We start from the raw sequence: 20,640 nt of genomic DNA on the forward strand, positions 1-20,640 counted from the left end.
CTTAGAATTTAATGAAAATGAAGGCACAACATACACAAATCTATGGGACACAATGAAATCAGTGCTAAGAGGAAAACTCATAGCTTTGAGTGCCTCCAAAAAGAAATTTGAGAGAGCTTACACTAGATGATTAATGGAACAACTGAAAACCCTGGAACAAGAAGAAGCTAATTCACCCAGGAGGAGGAGAAGACAGGAAATCATCAAACTCAGGGCTGAAATCAATCAAGTAGAAACCAACAGAACCATACAAAGAATCAACAAGACCAAAAGCTGGTTCTTTGAAAAAATCAACAAGATAGATAAACCCTTAGTCAGACTAACCAAAGGGCACAGAGAAAGTATCCAAATTAACAAAATTAGAAATGAAAACGGAGATATTACAGTAGAAACCGAGGAAATTCAAAAAATCATCAGATCCTACTACAAAAACCTGTACTCAACACAACTGGAGAATCTGGAGGAAATGGACATTTTCTTAGACAGATACCAATTACCAAAATTAAACCAGGATCAAATAGACAATCTAAACAGACCCATAACCCCTAAAGAAAGAGAAGGGGTCATAGATAGGCTTCCAACCAAAAAAAAGCACAGGACCAGATGGTTTCAGTGCAGAATTCTATCACACCTTCAAAGAAGACTTAACACCAATACTCTTCAAACTTTTCCACCAAACAGAAACAGAAGGAACACTACCCAACTCCTCCTTCGAAGCCACTATTACGCTAATACCAAAACCACACAAAGATCCAACTCAGAAAGAGATAATTTCAGGCCAATTTCCCTTATGAATATTGATGCAAAAATACTAAATAAAATTCTTGCCCAACGAATCCAAGAACACATCAAAACGATCATTCACCATGATCAAGTAGGCTTCATCCCAGGGATGCAGGGATGGTTCAATATAAGGAAATCCATAAATGCTACCCAATACATAAACAAACTCAATGAAAAAAAAAACCACATGATCATTTCATTAGATGTTGAAAAAGCATATGACAAAATTCAGCATCCTTTCATGCTAAAAGTCTTGGAAAGGACAGGAATTCAAGGCCCATATCTAAACATAGTAAAAGCAATATACAGCAAACCGGTAGCCAACATCAAACTAAATGGAGAGAAACTTGAAGCAATCCCACTAAAATCAGGGACTACACAAGGCTGCCCCATCTCTCCATATCTATTCAATATAGTTCTTGAAGTCCTAGCTAGAGCAATTAGACAACAGAAGGAAGTCAAAGGGATACAAATTGGAAAGGAAGAAGTCAAACTATCACTACTTGCAGATGATATGATCGTATACTTAAGTGACCCTAAAAACTCTACTAGAGAACTCCTACAGCTGATAAGCAACTTCAGCAAAGTGGCTGGCTACAAAATCAATGCAAGCAAATCAGTAGCCTTTATATATTCAAAGGATAAGCAGACTGAAAAAGAAATTAGGGAAATGACCCCCTTCACAATAGCTACAAACAGCATAAAGAATCTTGGGATGACTCTAACCAAACAAGTGAAAGACCTATATGACAAGAACTTCAGATCTCTGAAGAAGGAAATCGAAGATCTCAGAAAATGGAAAAACCTTCCATGCTTGTGGATTGGCAGGATTAATATAGTTAAAATGGCCATCTTGCCAAAGGCAATCTACAGATTCAATGCTATTCCCATAAAAATCCCAACCCAGTTCTTCATAGAGCTAGAAAGAGAAATTCTCAAAAATTCATCTGGAATAACAAAAAACCCAGGATGGCTAAAACTATTCTCAACAGTAAAAGAACTTCAGGGGGATTCAATATCCCAGACTTTAAACTCTACTACAGAGCAATAGTGATAAAAACTGCATGGTATTGGTACAATATCAGGCAAGCAGATCAATGGAATAGGATTGAAGACCCAGAAATGAACCAACACACCTATGGTCACTTGGTCTTCGACAAAGGAGCTAAAAGCATCCAGTGGAAAAAAGATAGTCTTTTCAACAAATGGTGCTGGTTCAATTGGAGGTCAGCATGTAGAAGAATGCGCATCGATCCATTCTTATCTCCTTGTACCAAGCTCAACTCCAAATGGATCAAGGACCTCCACATAAAACCTGACACACTGAAACTATTCGAAAAGAAACTGGGAAAGACCCTGGAGGACATGGGCACAGGGGAAAAGTTCCTGAGTAGAACACCAATAGCTTATGCTCTAAGATCAAGAATTGACAAATGGGACCTCATAAAACTACAAAGTTTCTATAAGGCAAAGGACACCGTCAAAAGGACAAAACGTCAACCAACAGACTGGGAAAGGATCTTCACTAACCCTAAATCCGACAGAGGGCTAATTTCTAATATATACAAAGAACTCAAGAAAGTAGAACCCAGAGAACCAAATAACCCCATTAAAATGTGGGGTATGGAGCTAAACAAAGAATTTTCACATGAAGAACTTCGGAGAGCTGAGAAACACCTTAAGAAATGTTCAGCATCATTAATCATTAGGGAAATGCAAATCAAAACAACCCTGAGATTTCACCTCACACCATTCAGAATGGCTAAGATCAAAAACTCAGGAGACAGCAGGTGTTGGCGAGGATGTGGAGAAAGAGGAACACTCCTCCACTGCTGGTGGGATTGCAAGATGGTGCAACCACTTTGGAAATCAGTCTGGTGGTTCCTCAGAAAACTGGGCATGTCACTCCCTGAGGACCCTGTTATACCACTACTGGGCATATATCCAGAGGATTCTTCAGCATGCAATAAGGACACATGCTCAACTATGTTCATAGCAGCCCTATTTGTAGTAGCCAGAAGCTGGAAAGAACCTAGGTGTCCTTCAACGGAGGAATGGATACAAAAAATGTGGTATATTTACACAATGGAGTACTATTCAGCGATTAGAAACAACGAATTCATGAAATTCTTAGACAAATGGATGGAGCTGGAGAATATCATACTAAGTGAGGTAACCCAGTCTCAAAAGATCAATCATGGTATGCACTCACTGATAAGTGGATATTAGCCTAGAAACTTTGAATACCCAGGACATAATCCACAAATTAAATGATGTCCAAAAAGAATGGAGGAGTGGCCCCTGGTTCTGGAAAGACTAGTGCAAGAATATAGGGGAATTCCAGAACAGGGAAGAGGGAAGGGGTGGATGGAAGAATAGGGGGACGGAAGAGGGCTTATGGGACTTGCTGGGAGTGGGGACCCAGAAAAGGGGAAACGATTTGCAATGTAAATAAAAATAAAATAAAATAAAATAAAATAAAATATAAAAAAAACTAAATCAGGATCAAATAGATCATCTAAACAGTCCCATAACACCTGAAGAAATAAAAAGGGCGATAGAAAGTCTCATAACCAAAAAAATCACGGGACCAGATGGCTTCAGTGCAGAATTCTATCAGACCTTCATAGAAGACCTAACACCAATACTCTTCAAACTATTCCATAAAATAGAAATAGAAGGAACTCTACCCAACTCGTTCTATGAAGCCACAATTATGCTGATACCAAAACCACACAAAGATCCAACAAAGAAAGAGAACTTCAGGCCAATTTCCCTTATGAATATTGATGCAAAAATACTTAATAAAATTCTTGCCAACCGAATCCAAGAACACATCAAAACGATCATCCACCATGATCTAGTAGGCTTCATCCCAGGGATGCAGGGATGGTTCAATATAATGAAATCCATCAATGTGCTCTACTACATAAACAAACTCAAAGAAAAAAACCACATGATCATCTCATTAGATGCAGAAAAACCATTTGACAAAATTCAGCATCCTTTCATGCTAAAAGTCTTGGAAAGAACAGGAATTCAAGGCCCATACGTAAACATTGCTAAAGCAATATACAGGAAACTGGTAGCCAACATCAAACTAAATGGAGAGAAACTTGAAGCAATCCCACTAAAATCAGGGACTAGACAAGGCTGTCCTCTCTCTCCATATCTTTTCAATATAGTACTTGAAGTTCTAGCTAGAGCAATTAGACAACATAAAGATGTCAAGGGGATACAAATTGGAAAGGAAGAAGTCAAATTATCACTATTTGCAGATGACATGATAGTCTACATAAGTGACCCGAAAACCTCCACCAGAGAACTACAGCTGATAAACAACTTCAGCAAAGTGGCTGGTTATAAAATCAACTCAAGCAAATCAGTTGCCTTCCTATACTCAAAGCATAAGCAGGCTGAGAAAGAAGTTAGGGAAATGACACCCTTCACAATAGCCACAAACAATATAAAGTATCTTGGTCTGACTCTAACCAAACATGTGAAAGATCTATACGACAAGAACTTCAGGTCTCTGAAGAAGGAAATCGAAGAAGACCTCAGAAAATGGAAAAAATCTGCCATGCTCGTGGATTGGCAGGATTAATATAGTTAAAATGGCCATCTTGCCAAAAGCGATCTACAGATTCAACGCAATCCCCATCAAAACCCCAACTCAGTTCTTCACAAAGTTAGAAAAAGCAATTCTCAAATTCATCTGGAATAACAAAAAACCCAGGATAGCTAAAACTATTCTCAACAACAAAAGAAATTCTGGGGGAATCAGTATCCCTGACTTCAAGCAATACTACAGAGCAATAGTGTTAAAAACTGCATGGTATTGGCACAGTGACAGACAAGTGGACCAATGGAATAGAATTGAAGACACAGAAATGAATCCACACACCTATGGTCACTTGATCTTCGACAAAGGAGCCGAAAGCATCCAGTGGAAAAAAGATAGCCTTTTTAACCCATGGTGCTGGGTCAACTGGAGGTGAGCATGCAGAAGAATAGGAATTGATCAATTCTTATCTCCTTGTACTAAGTTTAACTCCAAGTGGATCAAGGACCTCCACGTAAAACCAGACACACTGAAACTAATAGAAAAGAAAGTGGGGAAACCCCTTGAGGACATGGACACGGGAAAATTTCCTGAACTGAACACCAATAGCTTATGCCCTAAGATCAAGAATTGGCAAATGGGACCTCATAAAATTACAAAGTTTCTTTAAGGTAAAGGACATTGTAAAGCTTCTTTTATGAATGAGATTTCCCTTACATTTGGAGCATAGATGTTCAGAATTTTCCTTTGACCAGTAAGAAGTGTCCTTCCATGTCTCTTTTGATGACTTCAGGTTGAAACTCAATTTTATCCTATATTAGAGTGGCTACTCCGGCTTGTTTGATAAGACCATTTGCTTGTAAAATTGTTTTCCAGCCTTTTACTCTGAGGTAGTGTTTGTCTTTGACACTGAGGTGTGCTTCCTGTATGCAGCAAAATGGAGGGTCCTGTTTACATATCCAGTCTGTTAGCCTTTGTCTTTTTATTTGGGAATCGAGTCCATTGATGTTAAGAGATATTAAGGAATAGTGATTATTACTCCCTGTTATTTTTGATGTTATTTTTATATTTGAGTGGTTATCTTCTATTGGGTTTGATGAAAGAAGGTTACTATCTTGCTCTATCCAGGGTGTAGTTTCCCTCCTTGTATTGGTGTTTTCCACCTAGTATCCTTTGTAGGGCTGGGTTTGTGGAAAGATATTGTGTAAATTTGGTTTTATCATGGAATATCTTGGTTTCTCCATCTATGATGATTGAGAGTTTTCTGGGTATAGTAATCTTGTCTGGCATTTGTGTTCTCTTAGAGTCTGCATGAGATCAGCCCAGAATCTTCTAGCTTTCATAGTCTCAGGTGAGAAGTCTGGTGTAATTCTAACACTTCTTCCTTTATATGCTACTTGGCCTTTTTCTCTTACTGCTTTTAATATTCTTTATTTAGTACATTTGGGGTTTTGACTAGTATGTGTATTTCTGTTCTGGTCCAGTCTGTTTGGAGTTCTTTAGGCTTCTTGTATATTCATGAGCATCTCTCCCTTGAGGACATGGGCACAGGGGAAAAGTTCCTGAACAGAACACCAATAGCTTATGCTCTAAGATCAAGAATTGACAAATGGGACCTCATAAAATTACAAAGTTTCTGTAAGGCAAAGGACATTGTTAAAAGGACAGAATGGCAACCATCAAATTAGGAAAGGATATTCACCAACCCTACATCTGATAGAAGGCTAATATCCAATATATACAAAGAACTCAAGAAGTTAGACCCCAGGGAAACAAATAACCCTATTAAAAAATGGGGTACAGATATAAACAAAGAATTTTCACCTGAAGAAATTCAGATGGCCAGGAAGCACCTTAAAAAGTGCTCAACATCATTAGTCATTAGGGAAATGCAAATCAAAACGACCCTGAGATTTCACCTTACAGCAGTCAGAATGGCTAAGATCAAAAACTCAGGAGACAGCAGGATGTGGAAAAAGAGGACCACTCCTACACTGCTGGTGGGGCTGTAAGATGGTACAACCACTTTGGAAATCAGTCTGGAGGTTCCTCAGGAAACTGGACATGACACTTCTGGAGGACCCTGATATACCTCTCCTTGGCATATACCCAAAGGATTCCCCGGCATGCAATAAAGACACATGCTCCATTATGTTTATAGCAGCCTTATTTATAATAGCCAGAAGCTGGAAAGAACCCAGATGTCCCTCAGTGGAGGAATGGATACAGAAAATGTGGTATATTTACACAATGGAATACTGCTCAGCAATTAGAAACAATGAATTCACAAAATTTTTAGGCACATGGTTTGATCTGGAAAATATCATCCTAAGTGAGGTAACCCAATCACAAAAGAATACACATGGAATGTAATCTCTGATAAGTGGATATTAATTAGCCCAGAAGCTCTGAACCCAAGGCACAAATCGCATAACAAATGACTCCCATGAAGAAGTATGGAGAGGGTCCTGATCCTGGAAAGGATTGATCTAGCATTGGAGAGGAATATAAGGACAGAGAAAAAGGAAGGAGGTGATTGGAGAAGGGATAGAGAGAAGAAGGCTTATGGGACATATGGGGAGGGGGATCTGGGAAAGGGGAAATCATTTGGAATGTAAATAAAGAATATAGAAAATAAAAATATTAGAAAAAACAAAAAACAACAACAAAAAACAAAACAAAACAAAAAACAAAAAAAAAAAGAAAATATTTATTGGCTCTTTAAGATGTAAATCCTTAAGTTACTAGCTTGGGCAATTCGACAACATAAGGAGGTCAAAGGGATACAAATTGGAAAGGAAGAAGTCAAACTATCATTATTTGCAGATGACATGATAGTCTACCTAAGTGACCCAAAAAACTCCACTAGAGAACTCCTACAGCTGATAAACAACTTCAGCAAAATGGCAGGTTATAAAATCAACTCAAGCAAATCAGTGGCCTTCCTATACTCAAAGGATAAGCAGGCTGAGAAAGAAATTAGGGAAATGACCCCCTTCACAATAGCCACAAACAGTATAAAGTATCTTGGGGTGACTCTTACCAAACATGGAAAGATCTGTATGACAAGAACTTCAAGACCCTGAAGAAGGAAATGGAAGAAGACCTCAAAAAAATGGGAAAACCTCCCATGCTCATGGATCGGCAGAATCAATATAGTTAAAATGGCCATTTTGCCAAAAGCAATATACAGATTCAATGCAATACCCATCAAAATCCCAACTCAATTCTTCACAGAGTTAGAAAGAGCAATTATCAAATTCATCTGGAATAACAAAAAACCCAGGATAGCTAAAACTATTCTCAGCAACAAAAGAAATTCTGGGGGGAATCAGTATCCCTGACCTCAAGCAATACTACAGAGCAATAGTGTTAAAAACTGCATGGCATTGGTACAATATCAGGCAAGCAGATCAATGGAATAGGATTGAAGACCCAGAAATGAACCCACACACCTATGACCACTTGATCCTCGACAAAGGGGCTGAAAACATCCAATGGAAAAAAGATAGCCTTTTCAACACATGGTGCTGGTTCAACTGGAGGTCAGCATGCAGAAGAATGCGAATTGATCCATCCTTGTCTCCTTGTACTAAGCTCAAATCCAAATGGGATCAAGGACCTCCACATAAAGACAGATACTCTGAAGCTAATAGAAAAGAAACTGGGGAAGACCCTTGAGGACATCGGTACAGGGAGAAAGATTCTGAACAGAACACCAATAGCATATTCTCTAAGATCAAGAATTGACAAATGGGACCTCATAAAATTACAAAGTTTCTGTAAGTCAAAGGACACCATCAATAGGACAAATCGGCAACCAACAAATTAGGAAAAGATCTTCACCAATCCTACATCAGATAGAGGGCTAATATCCAATATATATAAAGAACTCAAGAAGTTAGACTCCAGAAAACCAAACCACCCTATTAAAAAATGGGGTACAGAGTTAAACAAAGAATTCTCACCTGAAGAACTTCGGATGGCGGAGAAACATCTTAAAAAAATGCTCAACTTCATTAGTCATTAGGGAAATGCAAATCAAAACAACCCTGAGATTTCACCTTACACCAGTCAGAATGGCTAAGATTAAAAATTCAGGAGATAGCAGGTGTTGGCGAGGATGTGGAGAAAGAGGAACACTCCTCCACTGTGGAAATCAGTCTGGCGGTTCCTCCGAAAACTGGGCACCTCACTTCCAGAAGATCCTGCTATACCACTCCTGGGCATATACCCAAAAGATTCCCCAGCATGTAATAAGGATACATGTTCCACTATGTTCATAGCAGCCCTATTTATAATTGCCAGAAGTTGGAAAGAACCCAGGTATCCCTCAACAGAAGAGTGGATGCAAAAAATGTGGTATATCTACACAATGGAGTACTATTCAGCCATTAGAAACAATGAATTCATGAAATTATTAGGCAAATGGATAGAGGTGGAGAACATCATACTAAGTGAGGTAACCCAGACTCAAAAGATGAATCATGGTATGCACTCACCAATAAGTGGATATTAACCTAGAAAACTGGAATACAACAAAACATAATCCACACATCAAATGAGGTACAAGAAGAACAGGGGAGTGGCCCCTTGTTCTGAAAAGACTCAATGAAGCAGTATAGAGCAAAATCAGAACAGGGAAGTGGGAATGGTTGGGTGTGAAAACAGGGGGAGGGAAGGGGACTGATGGCACTTTCGGGGAGTGGGGGTCCAGAAAAGGGGAAATCATTTGAAATGTAAATAAATATATCAATAAATTAAAAAAAAAAACATGTAAATCCTCGCTTTGTTGTATTCCTGTAATCCTTAGGTTTGGTCTTCTTATTGTGTCCTGGATTTCCTGGATGTTTTGGGTTACAAGCTTTTTGCATTTTGCATTTTCTTTGACTGTTGAGTCAATGTTTTCTATGGAATCTTCAGCATCCGATATTCTTTCTTCTATCTCTTGTATTCTGTTGTTGATGCTTGCATCTATGACTCCTGAATTCTTTCCAAGGTTTTCTATCTTCAGAGATGTCTAACTTTGCAATTTATTGATTCTATTTACAGTTTTAGATCCTGCATAGTTTTGTTTTGTTCAGTTCCTTCACCTGTTTGTTTTTTTCCAGAAATTCTTTAAGGAATTTTTGTGTTTTCTCTTTAAGGCCTTCTACCTGTTGACCCATGTTCTCCTTTGTTTCTTTTAGGGATTTTTGTGATTCCTCTTTAAGGGTTTCTGCATGTTGACCCATGTTCTCCCATAATTCCCTATGGGATTTTTGGATTGCCTCTTTAAGGGCTTCAATCTGTTGACCCATGTTCTCCTGTATTTCTTTAAGAGATTTTTGTGTTTCTTCTTTAACGGCTTCTACCTTTTGATCCATATTCTTTAAGGGATTTTTGTGCTTCTACCTGTTGACTTAAGTTCTCTTGTATTTCTTTAAGGGAGTTATTTATATCCTTCTTGAAGTCCTCCATCAGCGATATGAGATATGATTTTAAATCTAGTTATTGCTTTTCTGATGTGATGGAATATGCAGGATTTGCTGTTGTGGGAGAACTGGGTTCTGATGGTGCCATGTTGTCTTTGCTTCTGTTGATAATGATCTTGCATTCGCCTTTGGCCATCTCGCTATCTCTGGTGTTAGCTGGTCTTGCTGTCTCTATTTTCTCTGACCTGCAGGCCTGTGTTTCTGTACTCCTGGGATTCTCTTTATGTCCGATGCCCTGCAAAAACCTGGTTCTCCAGGAAGTATCAGGTGATGGGGTCTCCTGTCTGGCAGACTTGGCAAGAGTCGAATGCCCTGTAGGCTGCTCGCTCTCAAATCATCTGCTGATAACAGATCTTGAATGCCCTGTTGATGCTGGTTTTTGAATGCCCTGCTTCTACCTGTTTAAATGCCCTGCTGCTGCCAGATCTCAAATGACCTGCTCCTGCCAATTCTTGAATGCCCTGCTCCTGTCAGTTCTCTAGAGAGAATCAGGAAGTAGGACCCTCTCTGTGCCAGATGTGGCACAGGTCTACCACATCCAATGGAAAGGGTAGAAGGTAAAAGGGGAAGGGTAGAAGAGGTGGAAGGGGGGTGGCGTTCTGGAGGTTGCTTGGTAGTGAGTCCCAGAGCAGAGCGGCTCCAGGACACTAGGTGGTGGGCAGTAGCCTTGCCAGAGCCTTACAAATACAGAAGCAGAAACTAGCAACCAACTATTGGACTGAGCGTGGGGTCTCCAAAGGAGGAGCTGGAGGGTGGTCCGGAGGGGCAGAAGGGTTTATAGACCCATGTGAAGAACAATGACTTCGGCCACCCAGATGCCCCAAGACTCCCAGGGACTGAACCATCAACCAAGGGATACACATGGTTCCAGCCAAAAATGTGGCAGAGGAAGGCCAAATTGGGCATCAGTGGGAGGAGTAGTCCTTGGTCAGTTAAAGGCTCAATAGAGGCCCGAAGAACGGGAAACCAAGCAGGGGGGAGGGGGAGAAGGTAAGAGTGGGTTGGGTGGAGGGGCATATATGGGGGGGAAGGAGGGGTTGGGGGTCTTTGGGGAGGGGGGAATGGGAAAAGATTTTACCATTGGCAATATAAATGAAGGCGATATTAAAAAAAAAAAAACAGTGATAAAGTGATAAAAGAAGTGGTTTAACAACTCCCAGTCAGCAAGAAAAACTAAGCCTGAGGTACAAATTGGCAAACAATAAAACACATTACCCCCGACTACAAAAGAATTAATGCACACTATAAAAAGGATCTTCATGGTCATCAGAACACACACTGCTACACACACCTGGGACAACTAGTTAAAGAAGAGCTGAGATTGAAGAACAATTGTTAGGGGCTTATTTTCATAAAAATAAAAAATAAAATCCACTAAATAGTAACTTTTCCATGTTTGCATTAATTTTAAAAGACTAAATTTAATAAATAAAAGCAAACATTTTACTAAAATAAGCAAAAATCATTATTTTGCCAAAATAACAGAGTGAAGTGCAGGATCCCAGGGATATTTTATTTGCAAGATAGCTGGATCTATAGTCTAAAACCTGGAGAGAAAATTAATTCTTATGGTACTTCATCGATACACCATAATTTCTTTCTCTGGAGGAATGTGTCTAAGTCCCTAGCCTGAAGCCCAGTATCCTTTATGTCAACTGACTATTACACATGCTGAGGCAGCATTGCTGTTCAGTGGTCCTAACCACCAGAACCATAGGAACAGAGAGGAATGGCTGAGGGGCTGCAGAGATGCTCAGAAGCTAAAGGACCTGAGTTTGGGTCCCAGCACCACATGATGCCTCACAACAAACCAAAAATACAGTTCCAGAAGATCCCTTTTCTGGCCTTTGAAAGTAATAATAACTCTTCTACAATACAGAGAATTTGTGTTCTGTTTTTCAGGCAGGTCTTGGTTTGTAGCTTTGACTGGCTTAGAAATTGCTGTGAAGCACAAGAGTGGGCCTGACATGGCAATCTCCTGCTGCAGACCCCGCCCCGAGCACTGTGATTACAGGTGGATGCCACCATACAAAATGAGATAAAAGTTTGCCAAAGACTGACTGACAAAGGTTGGAAAGGCTTTCCATGCAGGGCCAGTTTTAGCACACACAGGGTCCTCCAGTGGGCTCAGATGGAGGAATGGTGAGCTGTGGGAGGCCATGTTTACCTCTGCCCATGTCTTAAGAACAGCCAGCTTCCCTATTTATAATTGCCAGATGCTGGAAAGAACCCAGGTATCCCTCAACAGAAGAGTGGATGCAAAAAATGTGGTATATCTACACAATGGAGTACTATTCAGCCATTAGAAACAATGAATTCATGAAATTCTTAGGCAAATGGATGGAGCTAGAGAACATCATACTAAGTGAGGTAACCCAGACTCAAAAGGTGAATCATGGTATGCACTCACTAATAAGTGGTTATTAACCTAGAAAACTGGAATACCCAAAACATAATCAACACATCAAACGAGATACAAGAAGAAAGGAGGAGTGGCCCCTGGTTCTGGAAAGACTCAGTGAAACAGTATTCGGCAAAACCAGAACGGGGAAGTGGGAAGGGGTGGGAGGGAGGACAGGGGAAGAGAAGGGGGCTTACGGGACTTTCGGGAGTGGGGGGGCTAGAAAAGGGGAAATCATTTGAAATGTAAATAAATTATATCGAATAAAAAAAATTAAGAAAAAAAAAAAAAAGAACAGCCAGCTTCTCCATGGTGGTGGCACTCTCTCGGTACACTTGACTAGAAGATCCCTTGCCAGCTTGAACTTTGTCCAGAGAGGAAACAAGTAGATTATGCACCTGACATAAATCATTGAGATCACTGACAACACCACTTCCAATCCATGTGCTGCACACCTGGGTAGGAACAGTGGAAGTTACAGTGTACAGAGTAACTGAATAGAAGAGAGTGGGATGAGTTTCCTCATATCCCTGCACAGAGAATAAAAGGGTTCATTCCATCCCCCTGCAGAAAACAGAGCAGCACTGAATTTCCACTCTGTCTGAGACAGGCCTTTGCCATGCACTACAGGGTGGCTCTGAACTCATCTCCTAAGTGCAGGAATTACAAGTTTGTGCCACCATGTCCAGATTCTATGTTTCCACTATTTAATGAAAATTTTCAAATAAGTGGTTTTCTACTTGCAAACTTCTTCAACAATTCTCTATTTACTATCAAACTATCAAATTAGTTATCATGAAAACCTTTTGTAACAGGGAAAAAGAAAAGTCAAAGTTATAAGTACAGAGTTTATAAACGCACTTATATCTAGGAAGGAGAGGAGAGTCTCAGACATCAGGAGAGCTTGATTATAAAGACACCAGGGTGTGAGGTGAGGAACAAGTGAAGACCGGGAAAGCTGAGGTCAGACAGGATGAAACTGAGGAATCCCATGACTAAATTAGATGATGGTACTGAGTTGCCAAGGATCCTTGCCATTAGATTTATACTTAAAAAAAAAGTATACAGGATAATAAATAGCACATTCAGTTCCATGTCTCTACAGCACTGCAGGAGACAGGCATGACGTGGATGGACCTGGGAATAATAGCCAAGGTAACCTTGGAGACAGGATTCCAAGACTGCAGAGGGAAACACCATGTATGGCGGGCATGGACACTGAGACTTGGGATGGGGAGTCAGAGTTCCAACCTTGAAGAACAGAAGGAAGGTGGCACCACCATCAGGAGTACAGCTAAAACCTAGGAAAAGTTCAGCAGAGACAAGTCAGCATAAGTTTGATTCCTAACACTTTCACATGTGAGTTATACATAACACTAAAAGATCCACAAGACAGCTGGAAACTCTGTTCTAGACACCAGGAGCAAGTGGAAGGTAACCACATAAGACCAGAAACTTCCACACGAAGGCAATAACTAAAGTAAGATTAGGAGGCAGATTTGTTCAGGAAGAGAATATCTTAAAGTCCTCTACCAAAACAACAGAAGAAGTAGGTATACTGAAGGGGTAAGTAGAGCAAGAAAAATAATTGGAAACCCAGGGAAATAAAGGAAACGCACTGAGGACAGACACTGAAGTCAACAGAAGGATGCCAACCAGGAAGAGGCCTGGGCAGTGCCAGCTTTGGCAACTCTGCTCACGCCCACGACATCTGGGTAAAATGGACAAAGGAACCACTTGAGGAACACAGTGGGAAGGGTCGGGGGTGAAACACACTGTGGACACATGGACATTGTAATAGAGAACACATTAGAAATCACTCAGAGACAAATGAAGATTAAACCTCATCCAGCTTCAGGGGCAAATAAGTGTTGTAAGCTCAGGTTTTGCTACCAAAAAGATTATAAAACCATTCTAGGTTTCTGGAGTATTTGGGTTTCAAATCATGGATGGCTAATGGTCTTTTAAGGTTTAAAACCTTAAAAACTGACCAAATACTTACATCAACAACTTTATTTGCTTAAAATCTTATTTTCAAAAACTGAAAACTATGTTTAATAAAAATAAGAGCACTTAAAAACATTGCTATTAAAGGCATACTTCAGGCAAGTTAAATTCCTCCACCAAAATAGTTCTGCAAATACCAACTTCAAAGTGACATGCAATATAATAAGAGTGTCAGAAGAAATAAAGGAGTTGATTCCTACAGAACTAAACATCCTGGAGATACAGGACGTTTGTGCAATTTGGTTGAAATGTAACTAAAAGTCAGGGAATTTCGTGAACACCAGAAATGTGGCTCTAAACTTTCTTTGCAAAACACCTACCTACTTCCTCTTCTTTAAGGAGTCTAGGGCAGCTGTTCTCAACCTGTGGGTCACATCCACTTTGACAGTCCTCTATCTCCAAAAATATTTTCCATTATGACTCATACCAGCAAAATTAGTTAGGAAGTAGCTCTGAAAATAATGTTATGGTTGGGGTCACCACAACATGAGGAACTGCATTAAAGGTCCACAGCGTTAGGAAGGCTGAGAACCACTCATCTAGGGGCTGAAGGGATGGCTCAGTGCTTAGGAGCCCTTGCTCTCTTGAAGAAGACCAGAGTTTGGTTCTCAGCAGCACTGTCAGGCAGCTCTCAACTGCCCAGAACTCTAGTATAGCTCCAGGAGAAATGATACCCTCTTTTAGCATCTGTGGCCACCCACATGTATGTGAGCATATACACACACACATACAGAAATAAAAATGTAAGTGGGTTTTTAAGAGGATTTTATACCTGGAAAATGCAAGTAATGCTTTATGGATTTGTGTGTAAAGAAAGACAATGCACTGAAGAGTCAGCAAAACCAGATTCAGAGAAAAGACCTTGGCCCTACACCAAGCAAGCAAGTGTACATATTTTGCACTTTAGGCGCAAGTGAAATATTTAAGGTACACTGTGTCTGTCTGTGACTCTGCTCTGGCTTTCACTGACTGTTTTTCAGCCTCACAGAAAACAGCTGGGTGTCCTACAGGTGAAGCTTTCTCAGGTCTGCCTATAGATAGATTACCCTGATTAGAAGCCTCTGAAGTGAAGTTATTCTCACCAACAAACAAGAACCTTCTAAGCTGCTTCTTCCTTTATAAAGTAAAAGAATGTGCAACTCACTGTCTCACCAGTTCCACACTAAGTTTCCTTGTGCAAGTGGAAAGGAGGCCAGACATTTGAACCTGCTACCAGGAAACAATAACCATTATAGAAAAAGCAACTTGTGCCACCAACAAGCAAGTTCCAGGGAACTCAACACTAAGCCTTCACACTGCTCCCTGGGAGACGAAATTCTAGGGGCTTTCACTATTCCAGCATTCAGCACCTTTGTGGGAGGACCGAGTGCTGTGATGTGCTCACAACGCCATCATCAAACGGAAAATTGCACATGACTACTTTCAATACTTGTTTCTTAGTGTCCCAAAGGATTGACTTTCACCCCAACACTTCAACCACAAAGCAAAGATCTACCCCTTACAGCAATGATCCTCTTCTCTCTGTGCCGTACTGTCTGTGGAAGGACTTAATTTCCCTAAAGAGCAAGAAGTACCAGAGACACCAACTCAATGACATGGAGTTAACCATTCAACCACAAGAATAAAGAACTTCATGCTGGGCACTGCTGAGGGCAGTCGCAGGCAGTGTGCCTATGGATCCCAAGCAAAGATGAAGGCTATGGCTCTGCTCTCCAGCAGACTGCGGAGGAGACAGCTCTGTTCAATGCTGTGCACACAAAGAATGCCATTTTTGAAAAGATTGGAACTCAGTGCAGGAATCCTTCCTCGGGGAGACATGGGAGAGGAAGGCCCTTAGCACAGGGGTAGGACACGTGTGCTTGGGTGGCTCTCTCCCTGCAGATGGGACAATTCGAGACCACCTCTCATGGACTGCTGGTACAATGCCACTTCCATAATGTGCAGCTCTTTCCAGGAATCCAGGAATTCTCATAACCTATGGTCAATAATGTCTAGTGCCCTAACTGTTGCTACACTCCTTTGTTATCACAAATTTTATATTTTATGTTTATTTTGGCCCCCCTTAGAATGTTTACAGGTCTGTTCACTTGGACATAATATAGTAGCTGAGGATCCAAAGTCGAATCCTGAGCTATGACAAAAAAGGAGTGTGATTAACGCCTACTATTTTACATTCCTATAGAATAAAATAGGAGACAAGATGAGGAGGGGCAGCGAGATGGCTCAGCTGGCAGGTGTCCGCCCTCGGTCAGAATGGTGACCTGTGTGGGAATCACACAGTGGAGGAGACGGCTGACACCTAGGAGTTGTCCTGCCCTCCATATGAGCGCAGTGCCTCACACAGATCAGACAACTGAATGAATGAACAGATGGATGAATGAATGAATGATTTTATTTGAAAATTTATAAAAAAGGAATGAACACTACTGTATTTCAATAGTGTTTGCAACTATTTGATTTTTCTCCCTTTAAGTAAAATCTAAGACTTCTAGGAATTTACAGAAGGCAGCTATAGAAAGTCTGCTTTCTTCTTACCTGACAAGCTTTTGCTATTATGTCTGATGGCGTATCTTGTGAAAAGGCTGGTCTTAGGGCAGCTCCCACCTAGAAAAATGAGCAAATTTTTATTTTAGAAACAACTAGTAAACAGAAAGCCTGTTGAGTCATTGGAGGATAAAACACCAAATACACAAGGACTAGTGAGATGGCTCAGGGGTTAAGAGCACTGACTACTCTTCCAAAGGTCCTGAGTTCAAATCCCAGCAACCACATAGTAGCTAATCTGTAATGAGTATGATGTTCTTTCTGGGGTATCTGAAGACAGCTACAGAGTACTTACATATAATAAATAAATAAATCTTTAAAAAAAAAACACCAAATACACATCTATATCCCTTTCTTCTTTATCACCTCCTCCTTATCCACTTCTTTTATAGTAAGATTAAACATAACTTTGCTTTTTAGGAAGTTATCAATATCAAATCTATATGGGAAGAATGCCCAAAGGACAAGCTTGTTTCCTTTGTTTTTGCTTCTGTTTAACAGTAAATGGGATTTTCTGATACAGTCATATGTAATCAAAGATATGTGCAGACTGTTGTGTTTTGTGTTTCTTCCACACCCCTATATGTATTTCTGAACATATTTCTAATCGCATTTATGTATTTCTTGGGTAAATCCCATGTAAGTGGATCAATTTCTTTAGCTAACTGAGGAATAATAAAAATTAAGAGGCACAAAAACACCTCAAAACCATCTCACCTCAAAAGTATTGCCTTTTAGAAATGGGTAAAAGCAGCTGACAATCGAGGTGGACACTCTGAGTTCAATGGCTGAGAACCAGGGGGGAAAGAGAGAACTGACTCTCGAAGACTGTCTTCTGACCCCATTCAATCATTTATGTGTATATACAACTCTCTCTCTTTGACACATGTATTCACTCTCACTGTACACACAATAAAGGTAAGATTATGATGTTAGTAAGCTTTCCTATTATCACCATATCAATAAGTAAAGGAATACAAACAAGCTTTAGTTTTAAGGAAGCCAGCATCAGTCATGAAGGCCAGAATCATATCAGAGAGATGATGAGGTGTAATGTATGTAGGCTGAATAAAGACGTTGCAAGAAGTCTACTGCTATGTTGAGATTTCTACCAATAGTCACTCCATTGTTTACACAGTAGTGTCTAGAGACAGTCAAAAGTTCTGTTCAATGACTAAAGGTGTGACAGACTTAATAAAAGCAAGGAGTCAATACTGAACTAAAAGCAAATAATAACTGTTCTATGGTTACATAAGACAACGTTCTTATCCTTTGGAAATACAGTTCAAATGACTCAAGGGTAACATTTTATTTGTTATTTTTATTTTATGTGTAGGGGTGTTCTGACTACATTTAGTTCTGTGTACCATGTGCAGCCAGTAATTGAGGAGTCCACAAAGGATGTTGGGTCGCCTGGACCTGGAGTTACAGACAATTGTTAGCCATCACATGAGTGCTGGAAATTGAACCTGGGTCCTCTGAAGAGCAGCTGATGCTCTTAACCACTGAGCCATTGTTCCAGCTCCAACATTGAAAACGTCTATGCAGACTTTCTACTTGTGCTCCATCTCTAAAATAATCACTTTGACTCTTACTGCCATCATTCTTCCAGCAAGTTCTTGCTATGAACAATCATGTGACAAAGGTCGAAGGGCATATTGCAGCTCTCCTCAGGCCTTGTCAGTATTTGATACAGCTACCTGCTCCTCTACTGCGTTTGGCTTGTGTGAATACACCCTCTACTTTCCTTCAGTCTTTCTTATATCACTGCTATCCTCCTGTTCCCCTTCCCACTTCCTCTCAGTTCACTGAGAGTCTTCTTTTATTTTATAAATCTACCATGGTGGGTTTCTCACTCAGCACTCTCTCTGATCTCATCTACTCCCATTGGTCATCTAAACGACTTACAATACCAAACCAATTTCTCCAATCCAGCCTTTTGTTTGTTTGCTTGGTTTGATTTAAGACAAAAAGTTTCTCTCTGTAGCTACAGCTGTCCTGGAACTCACTGTAGACCAGGCTGGCCTAGAACTCACAGAGATCTGCCTGCCCTCTGCCTTCCAAGTGCTGGGATCAAAGACATGAGCTACCACCCCCTAACTTAATCCACTCATTTTTTAAATGAGCTCCAGGCTCATGTAATCAGTCACACACCTATAACCAAATAATGGTATTCCACTCCTCCCAACCCTGCCCAACAATGCCAATCACAGGAAATTCCATCACCATGCTCAGGACAGAACCTAAAACAGCTTCTTGCTTTTCCTTCAGGGCCAATTAATCAACTCATTCTGTCAATTCTTCCTCCTAAATGTCATTTGAAACCATCCTTTTCCCCCTTATTCTAATTACAAACAACCTAAAACAACTGTTATCATCATTCTCCTACAATACCAAGATTCTTAGCTTACTGTAAAGGAGAATACAGTCTCCATTATGCATCGAGGACAGAATGGAGAAAGTACAGATCTAATCATGTCACCTGCCTTTCAAGTTCCTTGTTACAGAATTAACTCCAAGGTTTTACTATCTATGAACATCTGCATGATCTGGCCCCTGGCTAGCTATCCTTGCTTTCCCAACTTGCTTTCCACTGTCCATACTTTCACCTCTTCCAGGTTTAACCACACCTTTAAGCACATCATACTTCTCATATAGAGGCCGTCCTACTTTTCCCAATGAATACTCTGGTACTGTGCTGGTCTTCACACTAAATCCTATTCTACATAACATATCTTAAGTACTATTTTTCAGGAAACTAATTTCTCAATGTCTGGCTTATGATAGGCCCTGTGTTATATACTCCTTATGGGAAGTGTATGCCTTTTCTTTTCTGTTTTCTGTTTGTTGAGAATCAAAGCCAGGGCCTTCTAAACGCTACACAAGTGCTTTATCACGAGCAATATCCTCAACCTTTTACCAATGTTCTACAGCCTTCCTAGCTCTTACCTTCTTTGTAAATAGCTATTGTTAACGGTCTCCTTAGCTTAAGCCTCATGACAAAGGCTAATCTTGTCTTATTTATATAACTGTCTGCAGTAGTCTGCCTTGTACCTTACATCTAACAGGCAATCCATAAATATTTGCTGAATGGACACATTGAACATTGCAATGACATCAGCAGATCTCAGAAGCCATCAATCAAGTGCTAAGAAATACAGTTCTAAGAGAATGGGAACACACACAGCAAGTTCTTAGCTAGGAAATAAGCAGTTCATCAAATTATTTCTTAAAATTTAAAACAAAAGTAAATAAAAGAAAAGAAGATAACTATTGAAACTTAAACACTAAAACATATAATCCAGCCAGTATGTTTGTGTTTTAGTCCAGTTTGGTCTTTGGACAAAGACAATTTAAAGCTCTCGATAGAAAATGGTGAATGACTGTATACTCACACAAAGGCTTGGAACAAGGCTGAACAGATTGACGTGTCGTGGGGCAAACATGTGAAGCTCTTGAAGGCAAGAGATGGCAGCTGCCTGAAGCAGAGAATCAGAGTGGTCCTGGGTGATGGCACAACCCACCAAGCAAGAGGAGCGGATGGTGGAAATGGTGGCTGCATTTCCTAACAGGAAAATAAAAGATAACATTAAATGTAACTATGCTATTAGTGTCACAAAAAGACTCTCAGAAAGTAGTCATCTTCCAGCTAAACCCTTCTTCAAATCATTATTCAGATTGTTTTTTTTTTTTTTAAAAAAACCACCCATATAGTCCACAAATATGACTTTGAAACACAACTGTATTTGCAAGGTAAAAATTTAGGTCTTAGAAATGAATTACTTAAAAAAAAATCATACTATCCTTTATAACCACCAGTCTTCTGGCTAAAGAACCATAGGATTTCTCATTCTGTGGTTCTCTACTCA

The 20,640-nt window shown here is 40.1% G+C and overlaps 1 protein-coding gene across 1 annotated transcript in view; it reads right to left on the bottom strand.

Moving 5' to 3' along the window:
* LOC127687601 (HEAT repeat-containing protein 5B-like) overlaps positions 1 to 20,640 on the bottom strand; it is a 45,892-nt gene that overhangs the window by 9,955 nt on the left and 15,297 nt on the right. Inside the window, exons 5-6 of the mRNA XM_052186402.1 lie at positions 20,167 to 20,336; positions 16,763 to 16,831 (exon numbers count right to left, since the gene is read on the bottom strand). Of these exons, the coding sequence (XP_052042362.1) occupies positions 16,763 to 16,831; positions 20,167 to 20,336 (239 nt within the window). The remainder of the gene's footprint in view (positions 1 to 16,762; positions 16,832 to 20,166; positions 20,337 to 20,640) is intronic.

The sequence above is a fragment of the Apodemus sylvaticus genome, chromosome 6 (genome assembly GCF_947179515.1).
Source record: "Apodemus sylvaticus chromosome 6, mApoSyl1.1, whole genome shotgun sequence".
NCBI lineage: Eukaryota > Metazoa > Chordata > Mammalia > Rodentia > Muridae > Apodemus > Apodemus sylvaticus.